This window comes from Rhinolophus hipposideros (genome assembly GCF_964194185.1).
Source record: "Rhinolophus hipposideros genome assembly, chromosome: 5".
Classification (NCBI taxonomy): Eukaryota; Metazoa; Chordata; class Mammalia; order Chiroptera; family Rhinolophidae; genus Rhinolophus; species Rhinolophus hipposideros.
The window spans coordinates 74,486,596-74,511,565 of NC_138051.1; the positions used below are offsets into that span (position 1 = coordinate 74,486,596).

General features: G+C 51.2%; 1 protein-coding gene across 3 annotated transcripts in view; it reads right to left on the minus strand.

Annotated features, from left to right (window-relative positions):
• ACTN1 (actinin alpha 1) overlaps positions 1 to 24,760 on the minus strand; it is a 90,516-nt gene extending 65,756 nt beyond the window's left edge. The window contains exon 1 of one of the 3 annotated variants that reach the window (XM_081048802.1): positions 24,419 to 24,760. In XM_081048802.1, coding sequence (XP_080904928.1) covers positions 24,419 to 24,523 — 105 coding nt within the window. In that variant the 5' untranslated portion in view covers positions 24,524 to 24,760. The remainder of the gene's footprint in view (positions 1 to 24,418) is intronic. The other 2 variants (XM_081048801.1, XM_081048803.1) reach the window with 2 other exon arrangements.
• Between the last annotated feature and the right edge of the window lie 210 nt (positions 24,761 to 24,970).

A 24,970-nucleotide genomic window follows, 5' to 3' on the forward strand; every position in this document is an offset into this window, starting at 1 on the left:
CCAGCACCCTGGTCAAGAGTTCAGTAAGGGCCCAGCCAGCACAGGAAGTGGTCTCTCCCACCGTGAGGCTTCCTCCTTAAGGTGGGGGTAGAGGAGAGCATCACCTGAACCATGAAATGTTTGGTTGAGAGAAGTGACGTGGGGGAAGTGAGAGCTAGGTGCGGAGACGACATGTTTAGGTTCTCGTTTATGACTTCTCCCACTTCCCTTCAATTTTACCAAACACCCTGGCTCTTCCGATGAGCCTCACAGACAGACAGGAACTTGGGGAATGTGGTCAGGAGGCAGGTCTGGGCAAAATCTTCTCAGACACAGATTCCACTTGTTGACCACTTCTCCCATCGATGCGCGTCAGCTGATACCTGTGCTCTTTAGGTCTTGCCTGGCCTAGGTAGCTACTGAGGAATCTGCTAAGTTGCTAGGGGGTCACATTATTTCACATTTCCCCCCCAAATATGTCAATCCTGACAGTTTCTGAACCACCTCCTGTGTATCTAGCAGTAGGTAAAAATGTTAATGAGGCCTTCAGAACCTTAGAAATGTAAGTCCGCAGCCAGCAGGCCAATGGCTGAGAGGATATTTGGGGTCAAAAGAAAATTGGGAGACCCCCTGCCATGTAGAGAGGGGGGGCCTGGGGACAGTCACTAATGGGACTGCCCAGCTCAAACTCCGGCCTGATAAGAGGCCACAGGTTCACTGCAGCAATGCACCAAACCAACACCTCCATGCTCTAGGGAGGTAGAATTTCAGTTCATCTTTCTTTTCTTCTCTGTACTTTGCTACGTGTTCCAAATTTTCCACAATAAATATTATTTTTCTCTTTAATTAGTTAAAAAACAATAGGCTATGTATTGCTGGTGGCACATTAAGCGAGTCTCTTATAAAGGCAACTAGAAACACTCCTAGAAGTACTCATAGAAACAATCATCTCCTTTGATCGATTAATTCAGCTCTGAGATATTATCCTAAAATGCAGGAAAAGGTCCACATGATAGGAACATTTACAGAGGAGTTATCTATGATAGCCAAAACCTGGAAACTGAAAATGCCTAATGGGTGAATTAAAAGGAGAGTGTCCCCTGGCTGAGGAGTGAAGCAGCCGTAAAGGTGCCAGGCCCAGGCCCAGACCTGACTGGCACACCATTTCCTTCCCCGAGGCCAGGAGCCCCTTGCAGAGACACAGCAGATCCAAAAGTACTTCCAGAAGGCAGCTTTGGCCTTGCCAGCCTTCCTTCTGAAAAGGTAGAGTGGGCCTAACAAGCCTGCTAAGCTTTGGCCCTGCCCTCACGTGCACAGCACCAAAAGCAAACCGTTCTCTTCTCAGTAAAGGCCTCAGAAAACCTCTGAACACAGGCCCAGGAATCCAGACTGCTCTCCAGCTCCTGTCAGACAAGTGCAAGGGAGAGTCTCCAGGAAATGCTGCTGAGCATCTCCAAGGACTGAGGCCTGGCTTAGGCTGAACCTCTAGCAACAGTAAAACAAGATTTTATTATTCAGCTCCCCACAGAAATGCCTTCATGCAAGTGTGATTTAACACCATGCCTTTGGCTCTACTGCAGGTTGATTTAAGAACCATTATACAAAAAAGGTCTCTGTGGGCTCCATGAAACTAACACTGACAGCAGCATCAACTGTACTGCTCTCCTAAAATGGAAAAGCCCTCGGCATTCGGTATTTTCAAAACGTGTCTCACAATCGGTAACCACAAGATTGCCATGGGGATATGAAAAGACAGTTTGCGGAATATAATCAATGATGTTGTAAAGATTTTGCAGGGTATCAGATGGCACTTGTCTCATTAGGGAGACCACTTCATGGATGGTGTAGATGCCTGACCACTGCACTGTACACCTGAAGCTGAAGCTGAACAATAATGAATGTCAACTATAATTTTATATATATATTTTTTCACAAGATATGGAGGACAGTATAAGGAATAGAGTCAGTGGAACTGTAACAGTTATATATGATGTCAGAGGGGTAGTAGATTGGGGAGGGGTGTTATCACTCTGTGAGGGGTATAAATGTCTATTACATTGTTTTGTATGCCTGAAACTAATTTTAAAAAAATAATAATAAAATCAAAACAAGTTCCAGAAAAACACACACCCACAAAGTATCTCTTTCTCATGAACTGATTAGGAGATAAACCTATGATAATTCCAGTTTCCCCTTTTGTTTTGGCTGCCAGAAAGCTCAGAACTAGGGTCAGTGCTGACTTACAAAAACTAACCTCCTTTAACATCGTTTTCTCAATTACCGCATCCCCACCCTGACAAAGTTCCAGATTTTCTAACTTAAATTTAAAACTCTGTTATACACGAACCTTTTAATGTGCTCTCCTCAAATGCTTTTTTGGAAAGAGGCAGGAAAGTACAAATAAATATATATTCATGAAACACTCTCTATACTTGGATCTCACTTTCCCCAGGGAAGGAACATAAAGGCTGTGTGGCTATATAAGAAAAAAAGTCTTCGATAAAATGCCAAGTGAGGAAATGAAAAAGCAGAACTACATTCTGTATATATACTTTGATTACCACTACCAAAATAATGCAAGCATGAGGATAAAAACAAAAATAGGTTTCTGAAAATATAAGTAGTTGTGCTTAGGTAAAAGGGTTAAAATGGTCATTTTTCCTACTTGAAGTTGTTTATCTTCTCAAATGGAAAGAGGCCCATGTGGGTTAAGCAAGCATGAGGTGTGATCAAAACATATAGGGAATGTTTAAAGTAAAAAAAAAAAGTATTATAGTAAAAGACACATTGCCATTAATCCCCCTCAAAATATTCCTCCTCACTTTGAACATACTTATCCCATCTTTCTTCCCACTTTCTGAAGCAGTTCTGGAAGTCCTCTTTTGTGAGTGTCTTTAATTGCACTATCATGGCTGCCTCTATCCTGCCTCTGTCCTGAATCGATTCAAAACGTTTACCTTTCATGGTCATTTTGACTTTGGAGAAGAGCCAGAAATCGCATGGTGCCAGATCTGATGAATAAAGTGCATGAGGACACACCATGATGTTTTTATTTTGACAGAAATTGCTGTACCAGAAGCGATGTGAGACACAGAGCCTTTCCGTTGTGATCAAAAGATAGGGTGGATGCTGCTGCCGAGGGCCATCCAATGGAAAGGCAGGGATCTTCAACACAGGAAGTAGTGTGTTGAACCTTAGTAACAGTGTGTGACAAGTTTCCACTTGTTCGGTGGAGTCGGGTGTGAGATACGGTTAAGAAAAGGTGTGTTTTAAAGGTGCCGTAAATCATCCTCCATCATGATAACACTTGTGTCACACATCACTTCTGGTACAGCAATTTCTGTCAAATAAAAACATTACAGTGTGTCCTCATCCACCTTGTTCACCGGATCTGGCACTGTGCAACTTCTGGCTCTTCCCCAAAGTCATAATGATTCAGGACATCGAGGCAGCCACAATAGCACAACTAAAGACACTCATGAAAGAGGACTTCCAGAACTTCAGAAAGCGGCAAGAACGATGGGATAAGTGTCTTTGAAGCAAGGGGGATTTTGAGGGGGATCAAGGGCAATGTGTTTTTTACTGTAATAAATTTTCTTTTATTTAAACATTCACCGTATTGTTTGATCATACCTCATAGGTAAAAAGAAGCTAGAAAAGTAGTTATCTGGCCTTTCCAATGTCGTCCCCCAGGCTGCCACACTGAGAGGGAGGGGACAGGCTACCAGCCCCCATTTGGATCCTTAGGAACTGGATCCCAGTGAGTGATGGTCTGCATTTCTTGGAGTCTTGGGGAAGATGCTTAGTGCCCTGAAATCACAGCTGTCTGAGATTCTTGCCATGCCCTTCAGTCAGTGGACATGTTCTGAGCATTCCCTCACAAGAACAGAATTGGATACCTAGACACAAGGCTGGAGGGGGGAGAGCAGGAGCCATGAGCCATGACCCCACACCTCCAAATGCCTGGGATTTGATTCGCAAATGAGTGACCCCTCAGCCTTCCTGTGTCAGATCAAACGCCACTCCCTCCAGGAAACTTTCCTCATCCACCTCCAGTAATTACCACCAAACCTGACTGATAGATATTCAAAACCCTCAGCACACCTGAAATCACATCCTCAGTGTCCATCCAGCTCACAGAGTACAAGCCCCAGGCCCAGCACAGTTGTTGTGGGTGCCCGTCCATAGGAGTCCTGCTGAGGGTTTGGCCAATTGGACTAGAGGCTTCCTCCTGCCTCCCCTGGAGTCAGGATCCCCAGAGCTGCCAGAATGGCTGGAGGCTGCCTCTACTGCCTCCATCTCCTCTCTAATGACAACAGCCCACATCAGCAGAGAAGTATCAGTGGTCCAAGGAGGAGCAGAGGCAGGAGCTGCCACTCAACTTCCTGGACGGCCCTGGATAGCAAGGAGGACTTCAGAGGCAGGCTGACTCATCACCTCGCAGGTGGAGTGAGCTCATTCCCTTCCAGAGATTCCCGCCAAATAAAACCCACAGCAGGGATGGTTCCCATGGCAATGGGCCAGCACCTCCTCCACAGCCACCTTCCTTGAAGCACCATGGGTCATTTAAGTGCCCACGGGTCACTTAACCCACCCTCTCCCAGGCTCAACCCTTAGAACACAGAGTGAGGAAGGGCCCTGAAGTCCAGCCGAGGTAGAACTCACCTCCCTCCACCTGCTTCAGTACCTTGAGTCTATCTAAAGCCATTCAAGACCAGGAAACTCATCTTCGTAAGTTACATAAATGTCTAATCAACTAGGTGGTACACCTGAAACCAAATAATATATTTTATGTCAACTGTAATTGAAAAAATTTTTAAATATTTTTAAAAGGTTATGAGACAAAGGATATTGTATATTAACAAAAGGTCCAATACAGCCAAAAAAAAAGAAAGACCAGGAAACTCACGACCTCATAGTTCAGTCCTTCTTTGGAAAGTTTGACTATGAGAAATTCTGAGCTAGAATCCACCTCCACCCAATTCCCATCAAGTCCCACTTCTCCTCTGTGAGCCTGCCAACACGGCAAACCCAGCACAGCCCCTCTTCTAGAGCCTTCTCTAAACGGCCAGGTTCCTTCAATATTCCTCTGACATGGTTCCCACCTTCCCACTCTCTCCATGGAATTACACTGGTCTCTCATCCTCTCAACTCACGATGCCCAGTTCAGACAGCAGAGCACTGAGCAGGACTCAGGACAAGTCCAGAGGCCACTAATGCCCCCAAAATGGCCCAAACTTGTCTGTCCCTCCTCTGATTCACTCTATACTCACTGTCACCCACCCCAGGCCTCCTTCTCTCCAGCTGGCTCCCTGCCCACTCCTTCACACTCATCTCTTACTCCTCCCTTCCCAGAACTTGACACTCACTGTTTCATGCCTTTCCTTTGGTCACACTCTTTGCCTGGCCCACCTCCCCCATCCTTTACCACCCAACCCCCTTGCCTGACTCACTCTTACATAGTCCAGATTCAAATTTAGCTCACATCTTCACCTCCTCCAGGAAGTCTTACCTGCCTCCTCCAATCCAAGGTGGACTGGGGCCTTCCTTGGAGTCCCTTCACTATATGGGACATGACATCTTTGAACACGACAGCGAAATGCCAGTTCATGGTCTCTTACCTACTGGCCTCTTCAGAGGCAGGGATCACGCATCTGGTCCTGATCTAGAAAAAGCCAGTGTTTAATATTTGCTAAATCTGAGTGGCAGGCAGATGGGTATTGGTTTTACTGTTCTCTGCACTTTGTCTTATATTTGAGATGTCATTTAACAAAAAAATGATGCATGGTAAATGTGAATGGAGTGGATGAATTATTGCTGCAGTGCCTCCAGCCCAGGGTCTAATTTTGAGCATCTCAGTGTCTGCTGACCTCGCGTCTGAAACTTTCCTCCTACCCTGGGGCAGAAGCACACTGCCGCTGGCCAGGTACTGAGTGCAATTAGTTCACACCTTCAGGTGAACACTGGAGGCATCGTGGTTGACACAAGGGTGAGTTTTTCTTAGTATTATATTATCATTTAATCTCCGTTTGTCCTTTTTCACTTGAGAAGTTCCTAGCACGCTAGCACAGTAATCTCCCTATAAAATACTAGCACGCTAACTCCCTATACAATAACCCAGATCGCTGAATAGGACAGGCAGGTTCCACTGCTAACTGTTGAAGCTGGGTAATGGGTACACGGGGATTCATTATACTATTCTCTACTCCTGTGCTTGCATTTTCCATAATAAGTGTTTTTTTTTAATTCATTCATTCATACAACTAACATTCCTTAAGTGCCTACCACATGCCAGGCATCGTGGATAAAGAGAGAAATAAGAAACAACCCCCCACCCGCCATGAAATGATAACTTTATTAAATTCTACATTATTTGCTATCTTATCCCTCCCTGGAAATTAAACACTGAATGGTACTTGTGCCATGCTGACCTCCCCAGAGGGGTGAATAGCTAGTGAGGGACTTCGGACAGTGTCTCCTGGGCTTGTCTGCCCAGCCCTGGCTACACCCCCTACATTTGAAGTCTCCCCATACACAGGGCCACCCCTCCATTCAGTAGGGGGCTGCAGGAAGCAAAGGGGGGTAGACGGTGGGACTCATGACTGCTGTCAATGTCACACTCACAGGAAACCATGCTGGGTCCCTGCGACTTAAAGGCAACTTTCCCTCCAAGGGCAGGATCCAACTGCCCTTCATTCCATCTTTACAACGTTTCCTAGAGCCCACCCAGCATCAGGTGCTAGGCCAGCTCTGGGGATAGAAAGAAAGGCCACATGGAGGCCCCTGACCTCAAGGGAATTATGGTCTTAATGACTGGCAATTCTTAGATTCCAATCCTTGCTCTGCCACTTACTAGCTGTAAGACCTTGGACCAATTACTAAACGTCTCTTGGTCTCAGTTTTTTCATCCATAAAATGGGGGTACTAGTGCCCACCTCACGGGATTATTGTGAGGATTATATGGGAAAGTCCTTGTCCCAATGCTTAGATATAAAAAGCTAAGGACAGTGCCAGGCACATAGCATTAGAAGAGTTAGTGAGTACAGCTCTAAGAGGAGTATTACTATTATTATTTTTTTTTCCTCACCAGGCTCCTCCAGCCCGTTAATCGGTCCAGGTGACAATGGGCACTGAAACTATTTGAAAAGAGGAAATCACAAAGGCAAGTCCTGACTCAGGGACAGATTTAAAAACTGTCTTCCAGCTGCCCTTGCATTAGTGTATTCTCCGGCCTGAGCTTGTCTGAGCAATGTCCCAGCCCCGTCCTAATGGGTAAGAGGTGCCCATAAGCCTGGCATCTTCTCTCAGAAGAGGCCAGCAGCCCTCCTTCATGAGAGCGATACCCCAGCCCACCTGCACCAGGACGCTGTATCCAGGCTGAGAAGTATTTCACCGTTGTTGTTTGGGGGTTTTATTTTTGTTTTGGGGCTTTTTGGGGGGGTAAAGGGGGAAGGCTTGAGGCAGCTGCCACTTCCTGCTCACTCTGAGCTCTAGGGGGGTGCAGGCACTTTAGCTCCACAGACCTGGGTATGGATCTCAGTCTGCCGTATACTAGCCTCAGCGCGTTCTTTTTTTTTTTTTAATTGGGGAAGGGGAACAGGACTTTATTGGGGAACAGTGTGTACTTCCAGGACTTTTTCCAAGTCAAGTTGTTGTCCTTTCAGTCTTAGTTGTGGAGGGCGCAGCTCAGCTCCAGGTCCAGTTGCCGTTACTAGTTGTAGGGGGCGCAGCCCACCATCCCTTGCAGGAGTCGAACCGGCAACCTTGTGGTTGAGAGGACGAGCTCCAACCAACTGAACCGTCCAGGAGCTCAGCGGCAGCTCAGCTCAAGGTGCCTTGTTCAATCTTAGTTGCAAGGGGTGCTGCCCACCATCCCTTGCGGGAGTCAAGGAATCGAACCGGCCTTGATTCGGTCTTGAAATCGAACTGGGTTGAGAGCCCACTGGCCCATGTGGGAATTGAACCGGCAGCCTTTGGAGTTAGGAGCACGGAGCTCCCACCACCTGAGCCACCGGGCCGGCCCCTCAGCGTGCTCTTGATCTTCTCAAGGTTCTGACTCCTTCACCTTTACATGGGGTTAATACTTCCCACCTTGTGGGGATGAAATACGAGTGTGTATGTAAAACAGCCAGTGCAGAGCCTGCAACAAAGCAAGGGAAACACGACCATGGCTGTGTCCGAGGGTGGAGGCCTGCAGCACCTCTGTGGACTCAGGGGCAGCCCAACCTTGACACAGCCAAGAAGTGCCCCAGCTGAGGCAAGGCCAGCACGGCTGCATTCCCAGGAAGGCAGGGAAAGCCACCCCTCCCCACAGATTAGGCCCAGCAGAGGCTCATCGCAAGACCATCCCTGGGGACGGCCAGTGCCTGGAGCGCTGCTGCCAAGCAAGACGGAAAAAGAGCAGACAAGAAGAGAGGAGGAGAGCAAAGAGAAGTATGGAAGAGGAATAAAAAGCCTCAATGTGGCCCTGAGCCGCCCCTACTTCCATTGCTCATCACAGCTCTTGGACCTGCAGTGTCAGAGACCAGAGAGACACCACTTCCTGCCTGATTCCTCAGGAATGTGCAGGAATATGTGTTGAGAGAGAGGTATTTGGGGCCCAGAGAGGATGGAGACCTGGCTCCATCTCTGGTGAGGGGCTTCCCTTCTCCAGTGTCCTGAGAGAGGAGGCAGCCAGGGCAGTGGTTAGGAGTGGTTAGGGATTTGCCAGGCAGTCCTGGGTTCACAGGCCACAGTGCCACTCAAGACCTGTGTGGGCAAACTATTTAATTTCAATAATCCTCAACGTCTTCTGTAGAGTGGAAATGAAAATGTGATATACTTTATACTTCATAGGGTCCTTACAACGACTGGTTGATAATGGATTCAGCACAGAGCTGGGTGTGTGATAATAAGTGTTAGCTGTTAAGATCACTAACGGCACCAACTCTACCACCACTTGTCCCTGTGTCTCATTCTTGGTCCCCTCCTCAACTGCAAAATCAGAAGCCAGTCCCAGGAACATCTGAGAACGACGGCAGCCATGAGAAGGGCCCACCTGTCCATCACCACCTCCAACCTGGCAGAGTACAGCTGCTGGCATGTGTAAAATTCACCTGAACTTGACCACCCACACACTAGCCAGAAACCCAGCAGCTCCATCTGCCTTGAGAGCACAGAGGCTCACCCTGCCTGTCTGTTAACAGGTGTTCTGGAGCCCACCCACAGGATGACTTGTGGAAGATGGTTTACATGTGCCCAGAATAAACAGTCCTTACCAAAACCAGCCCCACAAGGAATGAACTCATGCAGGATGTACTTGGAAAGTCAGATCACCACTATGGACCTCAGTCTCTTCCCCTAGGAGGGAAGGGTCAGGTGACAGTATAGGTCCCTTCTAGCTCAGGCCATCTAGGATTTGATTTCTTTAAACTGCTACAAGGGAGAGAACCAACAGAGCTGGGTTCTGGGAGTAAACAAAGTGAAAAAACAGGGCTAACTATTGACACCAGTGCCTTAGGCAGATTTCCAGGCTGAAATCCTTGCTCCCTGGCTCTGGCTGGAATTTCTCCTACCCACTGAGCCCACAGGCAGGCCACCTCCCTCACACAAGACCTGCAGGGCAGCCAAGCCTACACAAAAAACCAACTATGAATGGTCCAGTGGGCAGAGGTGCTCTCCCCACTCCTCCTGAGCGACTACTCCCATACACCCCCGTTCTTCCCCCACCACACCTGGAGCTTCCAGGCTAGAATACAGATCTAAGGGACCTTCACCAACCCCAAACAAGGACTTCCCCACTCTCCCTTCCCCAGGCACCTGGCTTCCCACTAGGCCACACCCCAGCAGGCATTCCAGAGTAAGAGAATGTGTGTGCTTGTGGGGGGATGGGGGGAAAGGCTGACACAGAGCACTTCTGGGTCCATAAGGGAAGCTCATTTACCTGGCCCACCCACACCCTCCCTAGAGGGTAGGGACTAATTCCTGAAAGCTGAGGACACAGAAGACTCCTAAAGATAAGAGCCTGTGTGTTAGCAGAAGAGTTAGCTTCAGGGCCAGGCTGGGAAGCCCTGAGATCAACCTCAAGGTCACCTGGAGAAGTGCTTAACTCCTGCCAAGAGGACAGAAATGTAGAATGTTGGCATGGACCCAACCCTAGAGGCCGTCTCCATGCAATAACCCAAATAAGACATTTACAACAGAGCGCCTGCCACCAACCTATCACCCAGCGCCCTCATTTTGTAGGTGAGGATCAGGTGTGAGGTGTCCAGCATCGCACAGTAGCTATGAGCAGCTCTAGGACAAGACGCCAGGTCTTCTGCAGCCCTGGCATAAAATGCATAATTGTTCTCCCTGTCCCCAGGGGACAGGACTGGTTGTCAACCTTGAACATGTATCAGAATCACCTGGAGGGCTTGTTAAAACCCTGACTGTGGGGCCCCATCTTCAGTCTGTCATTCCGTAGGTCTGGGGCGGGACCTGAGCATTCACGTTTGTAACAAGTGAGAGGGCACTTCAGAGTTACAGGCAGGGTGAGGAACTGGGGCTGTTTTTTGCAAGCTACTAGAGAGATCTTCAGCCAGACTGACTTTGCTGGGATTTTCTACCTGCACCTCCTCTCGCTCTCCTCCAAATAAGTAAAAGCTGTGTTCTTTCTCTATTTAGGGGGCCCAGTCTTGGGGAGTAGATGTGGTTCTGCATCCTGAGCAAGGGTGCCTTCTCAGGAGCCTCCCGCTGACACATAGTAGGTGCTCACCAAATACTGGATGTGCTGAATGGTGCTGGTGAGTGCCTTTGGCGAGGGGGTGGCAGCCACAGTCCAGCAGGAGACCCTCCGGCAGATGCTGGGTGGCAGCCGTCCGAGTTACCCAGGACCACTCCAGTGACGGGGCTGAGTCCAAGACCCAGAGCAGGGGCTGGGCTGGTTCCTTGGCCTCAGAGGTGTGCCCTGGAGTCAGCAGGAGGCCCGAGGCCAGGGGAGCTGCCGGCCTTGTACTTGGGATGGGATCTGAGCCTGCCACACCTCTTGGCACCCCTTCCCCAGTTGTCTGATTGCTGGGTGGCAGAGCCAGCACAGGCCCCCAGTTCCCTATTAGTCAGTCCAGCTGCAATTCTTCCTCCTTGGGCCTGAAGCCCACTTGAGATTCCTCTCCCGAGGTACTGGCCATGCTGACCCGTCCCTCTGCTCCCTGCCTTATTGCATTTGGCGGGGGCCCTTATTTCAGAAAATCTTAGGGAGTTTCTGGTCCTCTTATGTGGGTTCAGGGGCCTCAGAGGAAGTAAAACCTAGACCTTGGTTTTCCTTCTCCTTCCAGCCCCAGCACTGAGGGTTCTCTGGAGTGTGGGACCACAGCAGCCTTTTTCCTTAGCCATAGCATCCAGCAGTTGTGGAACCAGACAGAACCTCTGGACCCTCCAGCTCGCCAGTCTGTGGGGTCCAGCAGGACCCTGGTCCACTTGCCTTCTGTTTCCTTTCTGTTGGGACCTTGCGGGGTGGCATTTAGGAGAAGAGAAGGTGCAGAGAGACTGTCCTTTCTGCACTATTAGGCCAGAGAGCTGCTTGGGAAGAGGTGGCATGAGTGTGTGTGGATCCCAGGAGCACAGCCTCCAAGAGCCCCAGATAACAGACCCATTACTAGTGGGCCCCAGGAGACCCCCACAAACCCACTTTCAATCATCCAAGGAGCCCCAAGTCACTCATAGAGCAGTGACATCCCCTGAGAACCCTCCAAATGTCTTCAGAGCCAAGAGTTTCACAACAGTGGCCAAAGCAAGTGTGACGAGGCTGCCAAGAGGCTGCCAACACGTCTGTCCTTTCCAGCTCTCTCCAGCCCATCCTCTGCCCGGGCACTAAGTGAGCGAGGCAAGGGCTGAGTGGCCCAGAGCCAGGGGAGAAGGAAGAAAAGGCCAGAGCCAGGAAACCAGGCAGGGACAGGGCGACATAACTGGACTCCCACTGGCTGCCCCTGGGGCCTAGCCAAGAGGGGCTCAGCCGTGCCTGCCTTCCTCTGGCCTCTTCCAAAACTCTATGTGCAGAGAACGACAAACTTCCAAATGCTACAAGATGCCACTGAGAGATGTGAAACAGAAATTCATTTAGAAGCATTCCCAAATACATTCACAGTAGCTTTCTGTCACTGCATATTTGCTTCACCAAGAAGCAATAAAAGCACAGCTGCTACCCTGAGAGGAGAAAGGAGGGCAATGTGGTGTTGAGTCCCTAAAAATCTGACTCTCGGAGCCCCAGGAAAAGAGGACAGTGGGCAAGAGTGCAGCGGCCCCCAGGTGACGAGAGCCCGGTGTCAAAAAACTCACAGGAGGAAAGAAAAGAAACTGAGACTGACTTCTCCTGCCCTCCCTCATCAAATACCAGCAAGTCTTTGAACTCCAACAGAGTACAGAGCACCACCCACAGAGGCAGGAAGCCGGACTTCTAGCCCCCCTGCCACCTGTGAGCAGCTGTGTGACTTGGGCAAGCCCCTCAAGTCCTCCAGCCCCTCCACGCCTCAGCCGTCTCATCCAGGAAACTCATCCACGAATTGGGGCGCTGGGTGAGTGTCCAGTTCCAGGGTGTGGGAGAGGTGTGAGCAGATACGGCACGGTGCACAGGGAGATTTTGCATATGATCCCATTTACATAAAGTTTTAAACAGGCACAGGAAAACAACGATACAAGCAGGAACTGTGTAAATGTATGCTTAGGAATGAAAACACCAAACTGGATAGCAGTGAATTCCAGTGAGGGAAGGGAATGGTATTAAGGAGAAGATTGCAGGGGCCTCAATTCTATCTATAATGTTTATGGTCTTTGTGAACTGGACTCAAGAGAAGAAAACCTGGAAATAATGGCTGCAACCATCTGAGCCTTCGCAGGTCTTTCTAAACTCCCTTACCTCCAGCTAAACCATCTTATAAAGGTGTTGTGAGGATTAAATGAATTAACATCTGTGACATGCTTAGAAACGTGCCTGGCCCATCGTGCAGTACAAGGTTAGTCCGTACTGGGGGATGGATGCTTGGCTCCATATTCCAATATATATTCCCCGGGCCACAAGGGGGTCTAAGTTGGGCCTTCTCCTGAACCAGCAGCTCTGTGAAAAGAGAATGGGGGCAGGTCCCCCAGCCAGGAACCTCTTGGCCACACTGAGGCCTCCCTACCCATGCCAAGCAGTCCCAGTAAAGCGGTTCCAGATAAGCCCACTGAACTGAGACTCCAGTGCAACATTCCTTAATTTTTTAAAAAGCTGATTATGTACAATGAACCTCTAAATGTACTATTACTTAACTTAAAAAAAAAAAAGTGGCTGTCATTGGGGCTAAAGTTTGGGAAATTATCCAAATTTCTAAAGAGAGGCCTCAGGGCTTCATGCATGTGAAGAATGCTCCAAACAGTCCCAAATATGGGACGAAGGGCAGGAAACCAGGGGTCTGGCCCTGCTTCCCCTGCTCCGGGAAAGCGGGATTCATACGCCACCTCCTCCAGCTCCCAGGGCCAAGTCTGCAAAAGCACTTTGGGTTCCTGGAAAGAAAGGCCTTTCCGAAATATCGGGAACTCTACTGGAAAGTGCCATTATATATTATCTGTCTGCGGTGTTTGAAAGGGAGCCACTCCTCTGTCAAAGGCAAGGTAGCGGCCAAAAACAACAGAGGGGCTTCTCAGACACACACGCACACACGCACGCACGTTCACAGACCCAGAGAGACACAGAGGTTAAGATAGTGACAGTGGGACCTCAGCAAAGCTGCTGCCCTTCCCTCTGCTCCCCACCCCCAGGGCCCTCACACGGGGGTGGGGATGGGGGGGTGGTGGGATCCTGTTCCCTGGTGTTGGAACTTAGGATAATTAAAAGCCCCAAACCACAGGCTGTTCCGTGTAGACATTTCCACATGGGACATAGGGAGAAAAGATAGAGTCTGACTGTAGCAAGCCCCCTCCCACCCACATGCAAGGCTTGCTGCCTCTCTTCCCAGATGGAAAGCCAAATTCCATTAGGAAACCTGCCTGAAGGAGGCCACCCACCTCGACGTTCCCTCCCCTGGTGTCACTTCACCTACAGATGATTTGAAAATAGAGCTGAGCACCACTCTATTCTATGCCCATCAGTTTTCGTCAGCTTTACAGATGGCTTTTAAAAAATAAATCTCCAGGCCCATAAAAATGCTCCCCTGCAAGCCCTGGCCTGGTCTCAAATCACAAGCCTGTGACCTCCCCTGAATAGCCCCACAGCACCAACCACCCCAAAACAGGAAAAACAAGGAAACAGAAAAACAAGGTAGAGGAGGTAACTTGTTGGAAAGGCTCCCCTCCCCTAGGATCATGGCTCCAGCCTCAGCTGAAGCATCTGGGACCTTAGACCCCAGGTGGCAAGGTTCCAATCTCGAGGTCAGGAAGGGCACTGTCCCCTCTGGCCCAGCCCAGAGCTTAAAGCCAGAGCTGCTCACCCCGACCTAAGCTTTCCCTCACCAACTTTCTTAACCGTCTCAAGGCTTAAGCAAGAACCTCTAACTTTGGGTTTCATGTGCACAGGCTTTTACAATCAAAATAAACACTCAGCTACCTGGTTCAAAGCCTGTTAGGTTCCTGTGGTGACCAAACAAAGGGACCAACAACAGCAGGGACACTGAAGGAACCCAAGCAGCAGAGGAGGGGACGTGGTTGAATCTTAAAGCAGGGAAACCTGTCCCCAAAAGCAGGGGGGTCAGCTCTAGGGAAGCCACGGGGAACGTCCAGGCTCAGTGGACTTGAGTTTATTCCTGAGAATTACTCCTCCTACTGAAAATGTGAAGAACTACAATTAGAATCTTCCACTACCTATTCAACCAAGAAAAGGAATTTCAGAAATGCCCATTCACACCCTTTAGCCTCAGAGACCTTTCAGTCAAAGACCCAGATTCCAAACCAACTGTACCCATTTCTGGCTGCGGGACAGGCCCTGGTAAAGGCACTTCACCCTTCTGAACCTCACATGCCCTGTCTACAAAACAGGGATGGGACCTCACAAGCTGGCTCACTGTGATTAATGGAAAGAGAACCACGTGTCAAAGCATAATTGTTAAAAATCATGAATCACGTAATGAGTACTCGATTAGACACCATCTTAAGTTGTTCCATTTCATTTATGTAAGCCTTGTCTCTCAATTAAAACATGAATTCCAGAATAGCAAAGGGTGTGTCTGTACTTCTGGTTAATAGATGAGTGCCAAGGTCACTCTATCTAGGTTCATTCCTCCTCTGGCTTACCAGCTGGTCAACCTTGAGCAACTTCCTTTACCTCTCTGAACCTCAATTTCCCTGTCTGTAACAAAGGAAATAACAGGACTTCCTCAAAGAGTTGTTTGACAGACTGAGGTAATCCGAACCATGCAACCTTCGACCAGCGTGAACTATTAGTCTTTTTACTTATTTGGGGAACCGAAACATTCTTAATAAATACTGGTTGGTTGGTTGTTTGATATAAAACAGATAACTCTCCTTTCCAGCCTTCCTTTTCTCATCATCTCTTCTGTTCCCAGAAGGTGGACAGTGTTTGTGCCGCCTCCCAGATCGTGGGCTTATAAAATGCTTTCAATCAAAATGAAAGGTTCCCTTTGAGCACTGAGTCCAGCACCTTCATCCTCAGCCCTTTCTCACTGTGCAGCTGTGAGCCTGTCATTTTACATCTCGAAGCTCAGGATCTTCAACTACGAAGTGTGATTATACCACATACCTCACAAGGCTGTTGTGAATAGTAAGTGAGGCCGCTGATTGAACATGGCTGATAGACAGGCCATGTACAAGAGGGGTTTCTTTGTGTCCCCACCCCTGACCCTGTGGGTGACAGTCTGGAGAGGACCCCATAACCTCTCCATGAAGAGCAGATCCCAGCCCAGCAGTAGCCCGCTGTAGCCAAGGACCAAGCAGGCAGTTTCCAGGGTAACAGTACCCTCTGCATCTACTCCAGAGTTCCATCCCCAGCTGTCTTTTCTTCTCCGCCTCTGTAGTGGGCTAAGTCACCTTTTCCCACTATTGCTAGGCAACCTGAGTGGTGCAGCTGCTGCCTGGGGGAGGACCCTGGCCCTCTCTTCCGTTCCCCTGTCCTCCCCTCCCCTCGTAGCCTAGCCTAGGGCCCTGGAGAGAGCTGCCCTACTTGGACCCCAACCTGTTAACCCCGGGGATGGCAGAAGGTGAGAAGCAATCTCAAACCAATAGGGTTTATAGATGCAAGTCCAGTGCGGACGTCCCCCCACCTCCCCCACCCCAGCCTTCTGTCGGTCTCTGCTTGTCTGTGATCTATTCTTCAGCAGTTTCTAAGAAAAGGGCCACATCACGCTTTTTATGAAAGCTGCTCTTCATTTTCTCCTCTTCCATTCTCCTACTCACTCATCAGAAACCCAGATCCTTGACCTTTGAGTAAAGAGCGAAGGAGAAGGGGACTCAAATGAGAGGAAGAGGGACGCGGATGGCAGAGAGTATCCGAAACTCCTGTGCACGTGCTCACCTCCGGGAGGTGGGATGACAGGTAATTGTCATTTCCTTCTTTATATTCCTTAGCATTTTCTGAGGGTCTTTTTGAGATATAATTATTATACCATAAAAGTCACCTGTTTAAAGGCTACAATTCAATGGTTTTTAGTATATTCATAAGGTTGCCAACCATCCCCACTCTCTAATTCCAGAATGTTTTCATCACTGGGTTTTGTTTTGTTATGCTTGCCTTTTGTTAAATGCTCCTAGACACGCGAGCATTTGTTTTCTAAGCAGCAGAGCAAAGTAGTGAGGAGGCAAACTCCAGAGCCACACTGCCTGGCCTCAGATCCCAGCTCTGCCTCTGGCTGGCTGTGTGATCTTGGAAAACTTATGTGGCTGCTCTGAGCCAGTTCTCTCATCTGTGAAATGGGGTAACAGTCATTACCACCTCACAAGAGTAGACGTGTTGATGCATGTAGACTTCTGAGGACAGTGCCTCATACTTAGCACATGCTCAGAAAGGGTGAGCTGCTATCATTATTATGAGCAAAAGAATTTGTTTAACTTAAAAAACAATCCAGTCCTGTCCTGTCTCTGGTCTGGGAAGAAGACCCTGCCCAGGCTGCCAGGGACTGCCAAAATGTTTGCTGACTTGTCTGGAAAGGGCTGGAGCTGGAAGAAGGCCTTGCCACTCCCACCCATCCCATCTGCAACCCATGGCGCCATTTGGGCTGGATGAATGGGCACACAGAGGGGACAGGTTGGGGTCATGACTACTGCGTATGTGGCTCTGGGGACTCATGGTGCCACACACATCGAGATTCTGCCAGACAATCCCCAGGCAGGACATAACATGGGGAGAGCAAGTGAGACAGGGCAGAGCGTGCCTGGCCAGTCCTCTCCATGTTTACCCCGTACGTGCTGAAAAGGAAGGACTCTGGGACTTGCTGCTCAGGCTGAGAACCAGTGAGAAATCTTGATCACGTGTTAAGAGGAAGGTGGGCTTCCAGGGTGGCTCTGAGCCCTGGTTTGCTGGGTCTCCTGCCCCCACCACTCCCAAGGTTCCTCGCCTCAGTCAAGGCCAGGTATGGACAATTAGTACTTAGCAAGATGCTGATGCCTCGGGTGATGGAGACACAACTCTGGGCTGAATCATGAGTCCCACTGGGCCAGTCTGGCTAAGACAAAGAAACCAGGCTAAGGGGGTTTCCTCTGCCCACGGCCTCTCAGCCATGACCTTCTGGGGAGCTGGGGCTCCGGGACTGCTCTAGTATCTTTGGTGAGTAACTCAGCCAGCTCAGGGGCCCTTCTACAGAGATGTAAGCCCCCTGACCACACTCAGAGGCGGTAACAGCAGGGCCAGTGCGGACAATGCCCTCATACCACCGCCCCTCAGCAGCACACCACTTCCCAGGAAAACCTTGGGCAGCTTACACATGGGGCAGCTCATATAGAGTTAAATGGCTGAAATGGTCCCAACAACACCTGCACTGAGGTGTGGGGCTCCAGGGCCAACCTGTGAGCTGTACAAACAGCCTGGTCTCTCAGAAAGGTGAGAGGTCAGCTCTGGGAGGGACGAAGAGAATAGGAAAGGACCGTGAGTAAGAACCATAGAAGGGGTATTCACCAGCCTGCAGCAGTTTGCAGTCCTTGCCAGGATGACCCGCTGATGCCACTACTCTGCCCTTCGAGTCTTCTGCCTTCTCCCCTCCTGTCCTGCCCTCCTTTACACACACGTGCACACACACAGCCCAGCTGCCAGGAAAGGGAGGCTTCCCAGCAGCACCTTCAAATCCTGCCTATCCTTGGAGATGACGCTCAAATGCCCCCAGCCGTTCACCTTCACCTTCTCCACCACCACCGGCCACAGTGCAGACCCCTGCCCTGCAGTGACTATGGCATTTGTCTCAGCCACTCTTCTGGCCATTATTGGCGCAGCCTGGTGTGCTTTTTTTGGTGTCTTTCTGGTTCCCGCTCCACCTGAACCATGATTTCCACGACCTCACATGAGTGGAGCATCTACTACCTAAGAGGGGTTCGATCAGCCTTCACTGGTTGACTCCACAAGGAGAAATCGTCGATGTTCTTATACTATGAAGGGACTGGAAGGTGGAGAAGCAGAGACACCTGCTCTTCCCTAGAGATACACAGTAGCAGGTCTGTGACGAGGTCATGTCTCAGGCTCGTGCTGCCTCACCCTAGATCCAGACCCACAGGAGGCACCAGCTCTTGTATGACAAGTCCCCAAGCCAGGTTTATGGTTTGTGGGCACTGGCCGGGTGCCCAGCTCCAGGCCTTCCTCAAGAAGATGGAAGTAGGAGGCCCAAATCCCAACCCCAAACCCCAAACTACAGGAGGCCCATGTGGTCTGACCTCTTCACACTCAGGACAGCCCAAGGTCCTGCCTCCTCCCACCCCCACCCCCACCCACTGGGAACAGTCTCCAGGTCCCCTTCAAGAAGTAAACCAGGAAATGCGTTTCCTCCTTTTCCATTTGAAAAGGCTGGTGACCAAGAATCCTGCAGGCACCGGCTACCCTCTTACTCCTGCAAGTCCATCTCCAGTGACCCCAATAGCCCCTGGAGGGCCCATCATTCCACAAAACTGGAAAGTCTGGATCTCATTAGCTCCAGGCCTTCTCACACCTGGCGTAGGGCAGCCACAAGCAGCCTGCCTGCCCGGTCTGGGCCAGCTGGCCCTGATGCTCCAGGCCCCTGTCCGTCTCTCCTTCAGGCCTTGTCAATCACTTCACCAACCAGTGCGACACCTGTTCTCAGCGCAGCCTCATGAAACAGGCTTTGGAACAGGTCCTGGAGCCAAGCAGGGCTGGGTAAGCTGCTGGGAGGCGCAACGAGGAGGGCGGGGGCAAAAATGCCCCAGCTACTTAACAGTAGGTCCTGAAGACACCCCAGGTTGTCTCTTTTAGAGGAAATTCATATTTCGAGGTCATTTCACCTGTCCTATAACAAGTTGACAAGCAGTTTAACATTCATCTCTTCATCCTGGATACCCAGGAAGTAGGGAAAGGGTGAACAGGGACTTTACATCACTGTATAGGTGAAGGGACTAAGCAGTCAGAGGGGTCAAGTGACATTGAATAAGCCAGAGCTGACTTCAGGGTCAGAGGTCAAAGACAACACAACTCCCATAAATTCCTAGGCAACCTTGGCTCCTTCTAAGGTGGGTTCGTATACTACATGTATCTCAAAGCATGTTGGGTAAAGGCCATAGAAACTCTGGTTCCTCCAAACTGTTAACATTAGTGAGCTAGGAGCTATACTAAATTCCCGATGTATGTTACTTGGTTTAAACCAGCACTCAACTATATCAGGAAGGAATGCTTGTTATCTCCATTTCCCCATTGTTATCCTCAGGCACAGAGCAGGTAAGTGGCTTAGCCAAGATCAAACAGCTTGTCAGTGGATGGGCAGATTTGAATTCAGTGTGCCCAGAGCATGTCTATCTGCAGAAGCTGAAGCAGATACAGCTCTAGGATAGAGTGGTTTGTGTGGAATGTAAAGCATTTCATCCCTATCTCCACCCCCCACCCCCACCCCGGAGCCAGAAGCTGGGCACCTTGCACGGCACCATTTACCCAACTGTTCAGCGTTATTTCCTGACCACCTATGGCAGGTCTTATTCTGTACTAGGCAGCAGGGATTCGGCAGAGACCAGGAGAGGCTGGGCTGGGTCCCTGCCGCAATGGGCACTGGAACGGGGGGGGGGGGGGGGGGGGGGAACAGCAAGGGGCGTGAGGATGGACGCTTGAGCCAATGCTCTCCTCTCTCCTTTAACTTCTGCCAGGCATCACTTTGACTTCAGGAGGCCTAACCTTCAGGACAGGCAGAGGTCCTGTCCTCCCCACCTACAGCAGGCCTTCCCTCTTTGCAGTCTTCCACCTTAATCAGTGGTCTTACTTAGCTCCTGCGATGGTCACGCAGTCCAAAAGCAAGTGTAAACAAGGTGGCCTCTCTTCCCACGACCTGGCTTGACAACCTGGCTTGACATGGCTGCAGAATCAGGATCTGGGCCTATTTACAACTACATTCTTACACCTGCCAGGGCCACTTCTCTGTTTCAACATCCGTTGGCTCAACAAATATTGATTAAACTCCTACATGGAAAAACCCCCAGGGCTGACACCTGTGGAAACACACATTAAACCAGATCCTCCAGGACTTAAGAAGAGAGAATAATATTTAACAGCAGACGATTCCATTTTACATATCTTCTCCCATCAACCCAGCAAGGTGAGGGCAGGAGAGTGGTGTCTTAGCTCCTTTTTATAAATAAGGAATTGGAGGGTGACAGAGGTTAAATCACTTGCCCAAAGTCACAAGTCTGAAAGTGCAGAGTCAGGATGCTACTCAAAGTCTATGCTCTCTCCAGCCGGCCTCACATCAGTACACACATACATGTAAGGACAAGAGCAAGATCCTCGAGGGGAAGTAAACTGGAGACTATGGTCAATCCAAAAAGATGGGCATTCAGACCTACTGTCCCTAGAAAAGGTGGCATTGGAGCTCAGCCTCGAAGGTCAGGAAGACTGTGAAAGCCAATCCATTCCTCTAATCCACTGCATTTTGTGTCTGGAGCCAGGGAGTCCAGCCTGATGAACTCTGCACTGAAGCATTCTTTGAAGAAGGGACAAGCCACGGCCAACCGCTGCAGGTTCTTGAGTCATGCCTTCTGCCTGCACAGAATGCTACCTGTTCTGCATCAGGCCTTACCATTCACCAAGGAAGTCCTTCTTACCACATCATTTGATCTTATCCCTGTAAGAGCCCTCGGGGGTGAGCAGGGCAGGAATGCAGCCCCTTCACCAGAGGAGAAAACAGAATGGAAGTGCCACACGAACAGACACTTCGTCTTGTCTTGTCCAGCCCTCTATCCCCAGCACCTCAAACTGTACCTGGCACAGAGTAGATGCTCCAAAAGTGGTCTTTGAATGATCTCATCAGAGTTCTGAGAAATGAAATGACTTGCCCAAAGTCTCACAAATAGTCATGGCTGCACCAGGGCTAAAAACAGGACCTTCTGCTTCCCACCCCGTGAACTCTGCATCCCATCCCACGGCACTGTCTCTTCCCCATTCCCCCCACTTACTCACTCTCGGGCTTCCGTCTGAAATAGATTCTGGTCCACTTGTCAGCTCTGGTCCCACTCAATCTCTGCCTCCCAGGGTCAGCAGGGAGGGTGTCAAAAGCAACAAGTTACCTTAAGTCTGATCCTCTACGTGTAATACCATTTCTTTATATCCCACTGAGAACTAGGTGAAATCTAGGCCCATGCAAGGTAACAGAGAATTCATGGCAGAAAAAAAAACACTTTGGACCAAATTTTCTGAGTCAGGCCAGGAGCTTGTGACATGTCCCGCCAGCCCCTTCACCAGCCCCAACCAAGTAGGTGTTGGCTCCCCTTGGTCCAGAGATCCTGACAGGCTCTGAAGGCCAGGTCCAGCTTTCCTGCCTCCCTCACCAACAAGGGACAAGGAGGGGAAGATGCCTGCCCCAAACATGGCTGCATCCCAGCCCCACCACATACCAGCCTGGGACTCTAGGCTGGTGACTTCCTCCTCTCTCTGCCCCTAATTTCTTCATCCTCACGTGTGCCTGGTTCACAGAGCTGCTGGTAGTAACAAGTGAAACAATATATGTGACGAGATTAGAACAATGCCTGGCACACATCAGCCAATGCCAGCTCTTGAACTGTTGAGCTTGCCCCGTAGATTACCAAATTCCCCAAATGACCCTGTTCCCACCTGGCTGCCCAGGGGCCTGGGGCACACACACCCCACCCAGGCCAGAGCTTTATGAATATACAGAGTGTGCCAAAAAAAAAATGTGTACACATTTTAAGAAAGGAAAAAAAATGTATGAATTGTAACATATACTGATAACAAAAGATGAATACAAATCAGTGTGACTTCTGCAATGACAAGAGGTGCTCAAAGTGGTTACCATCAGCGTCCAGACACTTCTGATTATAGGGAACTACTGCTTGAGCATAGATAACACCCCTTAAAATGTACATACATTTTTTGGGGGCCCCCTCTGGTACATGGAGAGAGGGACTATCATTTTTCTCCCAAACTACATTTAATATAACACATTCATTCATTCGATAACTCTATGTTCAGGTCCAGTGCTCAATGCTGGAGAGGTAAGTTTCTGCTTCCCAAACACTTAGTCCTCCCAGTGTTTAAAAGGGTCTAATTCCTAATTCTTGGGCAGTCCAGTCACTCCTACCCCTCCTGGGCACACAGTACATGCTCATTTAACAGGATTTCCTTCTTTTCTCTTCTCCATGGAAGATCCCAAGACATCCACTACCCTAATCCCACCAATCTTGTCCAATTCAAAATCTGTTCTCAAGAAGGTTTCACCCTGAAATTTATTTTAAAAAGTCCCTCTGCCTTGTCCCCAGGGGAATCTCTCAAGTGCTCACTCCACACTCTGCTCCAACAGCCCAACTGTTCCAGGAAGTAAGCAGGTGAGTGGGGGGCTGTCACACCTCTCCCCTAGCTCTCCCAGAGGGGGGCGACAGGAAGAGGAGGAGGGGTGCTTAAGCAACTGCCACATTTCGAAGAAGTCACCTCAAAACTGAGAGACCTTCCGATGCTGCCGTATAGGGCTGGGCCCAGCAGAAGCTGGCCGGGGTCTCAGGACGCCAGGCTTTGAGGAAGCCCTTTGTGCGTGTGTTTTAAATTACCTCTGCTTGTCTGATGAAGTGAGTAAAAGGGCTTAGGATTCCTGAGTGAGCTAATACAGGATGCCTTTGGCTAAAAAAAAAAAAAAAAAACTTCAGTCGGCTCCCTAAACTCCCCCCCTTTTAAGTTTAAAAAGGGGAATGAATGTTACCATTTTTGGACATGAGCGTTCTCCCTCAAGCCCGGCCCTAACCGCACTATCCAAAGGGACGCGCCATCCTGTCCCCCCCCATTCCCAGATCAGCGGGGGTGGGGTGGGGGTGGGGCGAGGAGGGATGGAACGAGGAGGGACCGGATGGGAGCGGGCAGCGGGGGAGGAGGAAGAGGGGGTTGTTCAGGGTACGTGGCCGCTTGGGGCAAGAGCTCACCGCGCAGGCAGGAAGCAAAGGGGGGGTTGGGGCGCCCTCCCCCTCCGTAAGAGTGGTTTCTGACCTCTTCCTGCCACTGGCCACTGAGTCGGAGTCCCATCGCCAGCTGCGAGCCTAGCGTGGCTAAGCAGGGATCCCCAGTGACTGACCCCAAATACCCGCGGGGACAATCCTCTGCCCTGAAGCCCCTCAATTCAGATCAAGTTGCCCGAACTCCCCTTCTCTCAGGAACGAGCAGGGGTCGGAGCGGCAGGACGCCGACGCAATCCCACCTCCGCACGCAGCGACAAACCCGCGGAGTGGAGCCATAAGACGGTTGGCCGTCCTGACCCCGCCCCCACAGGGCCCGCCGGGGAGCCGGCGCACACCCCGGGGTTTCCTCGGCCCCGGCCCACTCCAGCAGGTCCACCCAAGGCCGACCCACAGGCGGCTGCCGAGCTCTCTGGCGCCCGCGTTCCCCACGGTCTGCGGGCTGGAGGCGCAGAGTCCCGGGCAGCTTGCTCCCTGCGGGTACCCAGCCCGGGGCGGCTCAGGAAGCACGCTGCCACCGCGCGCCAGATGGAGAGGCGGCCAGGGGGCGGAGAAGGGAAAGGAAAATCGATCCCGAGCAGCAGCAACCGAACCGGGGCTTCAGCCCCAGCCTGTGGAGCACCGCCCCCGCGCCCTGCCCACGAGGGACGGCGCGGCGGCAGCCGGGTGGCCTGCATCACCAGCCCCAGGGGGAAGCGCCCGCCAGCGGCCCCACCTCCCCGCGCGCCGGCGGGGCGCTCCCGGCCTCCCCGCGCCTGTAACCCAACACCCTCCCTAGCGGCGGCCGCGCATCCCCGCCCCCGCCGCTGCACGCCTGGAGCCCGCCCGGAGCCCAGAGCCGCAGGCGAGGCGGACGGAGCTGGGGGCGGCCGGCGGGGGGCTGCGGCGACACGGGACCAATGCTGACCTTTCTCTGCTGCTTCTCCCAGGCCGGGTCCAGGAGCAGATCCCGATCCCAGTCCTCTTCGGGCTGCATGTAGGCGTTGCTTGGCTGGGAGTCATAATGGTCCATGACGGAGCGCGCGTGCGAGGGGCCGTATTTCCTCCTCCACCTTCTCCCCTGGCGGCGGCTGCCCCGGCGCGGGGAGGGGGTCCGGCCGGGCCGGGCTGGGCTGGGCTGGCGGGGCCGGGCTCGCTCCCCTGCGCCCGGTGCCGCCGCCGCGCTGCTCGCGGAGGTGGCTGCTCGCGGACTGCCTGCCTCGGGGCGGGCGCTCACACCTAATCTCCACGCACACTGAGCCGGGCGGACACGCTCGCGCTGCGGGAACGAAGCGGGCGGGGGCGGGGGGAAGGGGCAGAGCCCTGCCGAGGTTCTCCATTGGCCAGGCGGAGTTGCCCAAACTTCCCCCCTTCGCCTCTCATTGGGAATTCCTGGCATCCGTCAGCCCGGCCCCGGCGCATATAGGTGGACCGGGCGGCCCCCTCCCGGCGCACACGCCCCCGCCCACTCCCCGGGTGC